The following is a 3286-nucleotide window of genomic DNA, read 5'->3' on the forward strand; positions in this document are numbered from 1 at the left end:
CGCTGACCCCTCAGCAGCTCCGTCGCGCCGCCGCCTCCATCGCCTGCAGTGTCCCCTCGGTGCCACCCTCAGAGTGTCCCCAGGACCCCCCCGGGTGTCCCCAGGACCCCTGTTCAGGTGAGGGGCGAGGTTTGGGGTGCGGGACCCCCAAATGTGGGGCCGGCCCTGAGCCCCTCCCCCTTTGCCCCACAGAGGAGCCGCTGCCGGGGTCCGACTCGGACAGGTGAGAACGGGGTCCCTCCTGGATTTGGGGGATCCTCTCTCGGATTTGGGGATCCCCTCCTGGATTTGGGGGATTCCCTTTCAGATTTGGGGATCCCCTCCCTGATTTGGGGTTTTCCCTCCCTGATTTGGGGGTTTCTCTCTCCCCAGTTTAGGAATCCCTTCCCTACTTTGGGGTCTCCCCTGCCCAATTTGGGGGTTCCCCTCCTCCCCAATTTTGGGATCCCATCTCCCCAATTTGGAGATCTTCTCTTCCTGATTTGGGGTTTTCCCCCCCTGATTTGGGGGTTCCTCTCCTGGATTTGGGGTTACCCTCCCTGCTTTAGGGTTCCCCTTCCTGGTTTGGGGTTCCCCTCTCTGATTTGGGGTTTTCCTTCCCCGATTTGGGGGTTCCTCTCCTGGATTTGGGGATCCTCTCTCCCTGATTTGGGGTCTCCCTTCTCCACTTTGGGGGATCCCCTCCTCCCTACTTTGGGGTTCCCCTCTCCCTAATTTGCAGCCTCCCCTCCCCAATTTGGGGTTTCCCCTCTCCCTTCTTTGGGATCCCCCTTTCTTTCCCCCCATATGGGGCTGAGCTGTGCCACCCCCACAGCGAGGACCCCGTCCCTGTCCCCATCCCTGTCCCTGTCACCTCCAAACGACGCCGGGACCTCTCCGATGACGATGACAATGACAATGACGATGATGATGGCACCAACTCCGGTGGGTCCCGCCCCTCGGGGGTCTCCAAATGTCACCCCCAGACCCTTTTTGTGACACCAACCCCGTCCCCTCCGTCCTCAGGAGCCGCCGGTGAGGAAAAGGAGGAGGAGGAGGAGGAGGATGAAGATCCGCAGCCCCGGGGGAGGAGGAAGCGCCTCCGCTGCCTGGAGGAGGAGGAGGAGGATGAGGAGGGGGCTTGAGGGGCATTTTTCTGGGTTTTTCTGCGGATTTTAGTGGATTTCTGGAGATTTTCTGCAGGTTTTCTACAGGTTTTCTGGGGTTTCTGCAGATTTTCTTGGATTTCCTGCAGGTTTTCTGCCAGTTTTTTGGGGTTCCTGCAAATTTTATTGGATTTCCTGCACATTTTCTGGGTTTTTCTGCAGATTTTAGTGGATTTCTGCATTTTCTGCAGATTTTTTGGATGGATTTCTGCATTTTCTGGGGTTTTTCTGCGGATTTTAGTGAATTTCTGCAGATTTGCTGCGGGTTTTCTACCAGGTTTTTTGGGACTTCTGCGGATTTTGGTGGATTTTAGCGTTTTCTGCATATTTTTTGGGTGGATTTCTGCATTTTCTGGGGTTTTCTGCGGATTTTGGTGGATGGATTTCTGCATTTTCTGCGGTTTTCTGCGGATTTTGGTGGATTTCCTGTAGGTTTTCTGCAAGTTTTCTGCAGATTTTCTGCCAGTTTTTTGTGGTTTCTGCAAATTTTATTGCATTTCCTGCACATTTTCTGGTTTTTTCTGCAGATTTTAGTGGATTTCTGCAGATTTTCTGCAGGTTTTCTGGCGTTTTTACAATTTTTCTGGGCTTTTCTGCAGATTTTCTTTGATTTCCTACATGTTTTCTGAAGTTTCTGCAGATTTCAGTAGATTTCTGCGTTTTCTGGTGCTCCTGCAGGTTTTACTGGATTTTTACAGATTTTACTGGATTTGATACACATTTTCTGTGGTTTCTGTGGATTTTTTTTTGCGTTTCTGCAGATTTTTTAGTGGATTTCTGCCTTTTCTGAGGTTTCTATAGATTTTCTGGGATTTCTGCAGATTTTATTGAATTTCTGCACATTTTCTCTACATTTTCTACACGTTTCTGCATTTTTTCTGGAGTTTCTACAAATTTTCTGCCTTTTCTGCAGRTTTTCTGGAATTTTCTACRCAYTTTCTGGRRTTTCTACAAATTTTCTGCCTTTTCTGCAGATTTTCTGGAATTTTACACACATTTTCTGGGGTTNGTGACACCAACCCCGTCCCCTCCGTCCTCAGGAGTCCCCGGCGAGGAAAAGGAGGAGGAGGAGGAGGAGGAGGAGGAAGATCCGCAGCCCCGGGGGAGGAGGAAGCGCCTCCGCTGCCTGGAGGAGGAGGAGGAGGATGAGGAGGGGGCTTGAGGGGCAGTTTTTGGGGTTTTTCTGCAGATTTTAGTGGATTTCTGCATTTTTTTCAGATTTTTTGGGTGGATTTCTGCATTTTCTGGGGTTTTCTGCGGCTTTTGGTGGATTTCTGCAGATTTTCTGCAGGTTTTCTACCAGTTTTCTGGGATTTTCTGCGGATTTTGGTGGATTTCTGGGTTTTTCTGCGGATTTTGGTGGATTTCTGCATTTTCTGCATATTTTTTTGGTGGATTTCTGCATTTTCTGGGGTTTTCTGCAGATTTTTTTGGATGGATTTCTGCGTTTTCTGGGTTTTTTCTGCAGATTTTATTGGATTTCTGCAGATTTTCTGGGATTTTCTCCGGATTTCAGTGAATTTCTGCAGATTTTCTGCAGGTTTTCTACCAGTTTTCTGGGTTTTTCTTTGGATTTTGGTAGATTTCTGTGTTTTCTGGGTTTTTCTGCAGATTTTAGTGAATTTCTGCAGATTTTCTGCAGGTTTTCTGCAGGTTTTCTACCAGTTTTCTGAGTTTTTCTGCAGATTTTATTGGATTTCTGCGTTTTATGGGTTTTTCTGCAGATTTTGGTGGATTTCTGCATTTTCTGCTGTTTTCTGCGGATTTTGGTGGATTTCTGCTATTTCTGGGGTTTTTTGCGGATTTTAGTGAATTTCTGCAGATTTTCTGCAGGTTTTCTACCAGTTTTCTGTGTTTTTTTCAGATTTTATTGGATTTCTGCGTTTTCTGCGGTTTTCTGTGGATTTTGGTGGATTTCTGGGGGTTTCTGCAGATTTTAGTGGATTTCTGCAGATTTTCTGCAGGTTTTCTGCCATTTTTACAATTTTTCTGGGATTTCTGCAGATTTTATTGGATTTCTGCACGTTTTCTGCCTGTTTTTTGGGGTTTCTGCAGATTTTCTTTGATTTCCTGCAGGTTTTCTGAAGTTTCTGCAGATTTCAGTAGATTTCTGCGTTTTCTGGTGCTCCTGCAGGTTTTAT

At 47.4% G+C, this 3286-nt stretch overlaps 1 protein-coding gene and 1 long non-coding RNA gene across 2 annotated transcripts in view; both read left to right on the top strand.

The window, feature by feature from the left end:
- The first annotated feature begins 6 nt into the window (after window positions 1-6).
- On the top strand, window positions 7-2082 carry LOC130587568 (uncharacterized). Its single transcript, XR_008966808.1, has 3 exons — window positions 7-117; window positions 193-223; window positions 815-2082. It is a non-coding gene; the product is annotated as an uncharacterized LOC130587568 (long non-coding RNA).
- Window positions 2083-2853: 771 nt separating this feature from the next.
- The window catches only part of APOF (apolipoprotein F), a 3475-nt gene continuing 3042 nt past the window's right edge, over window positions 2854-3286 (top strand). The window contains exon 1 of the mRNA XM_057388549.1: window positions 2854-2857. Within this exon, the coding sequence (XP_057244532.1) occupies window positions 2854-2857 (4 nt within the window). The remainder of the gene's footprint in view (window positions 2858-3286) is intronic.

Source organism: Malurus melanocephalus, unplaced genomic scaffold (assembly GCF_030028575.1).
Source record: "Malurus melanocephalus ecotype Western Australia unplaced genomic scaffold, MMel_1.1 scaffold_2094, whole genome shotgun sequence".
Taxonomy (NCBI): Eukaryota; Metazoa; Chordata; class Aves; order Passeriformes; family Maluridae; genus Malurus; species Malurus melanocephalus.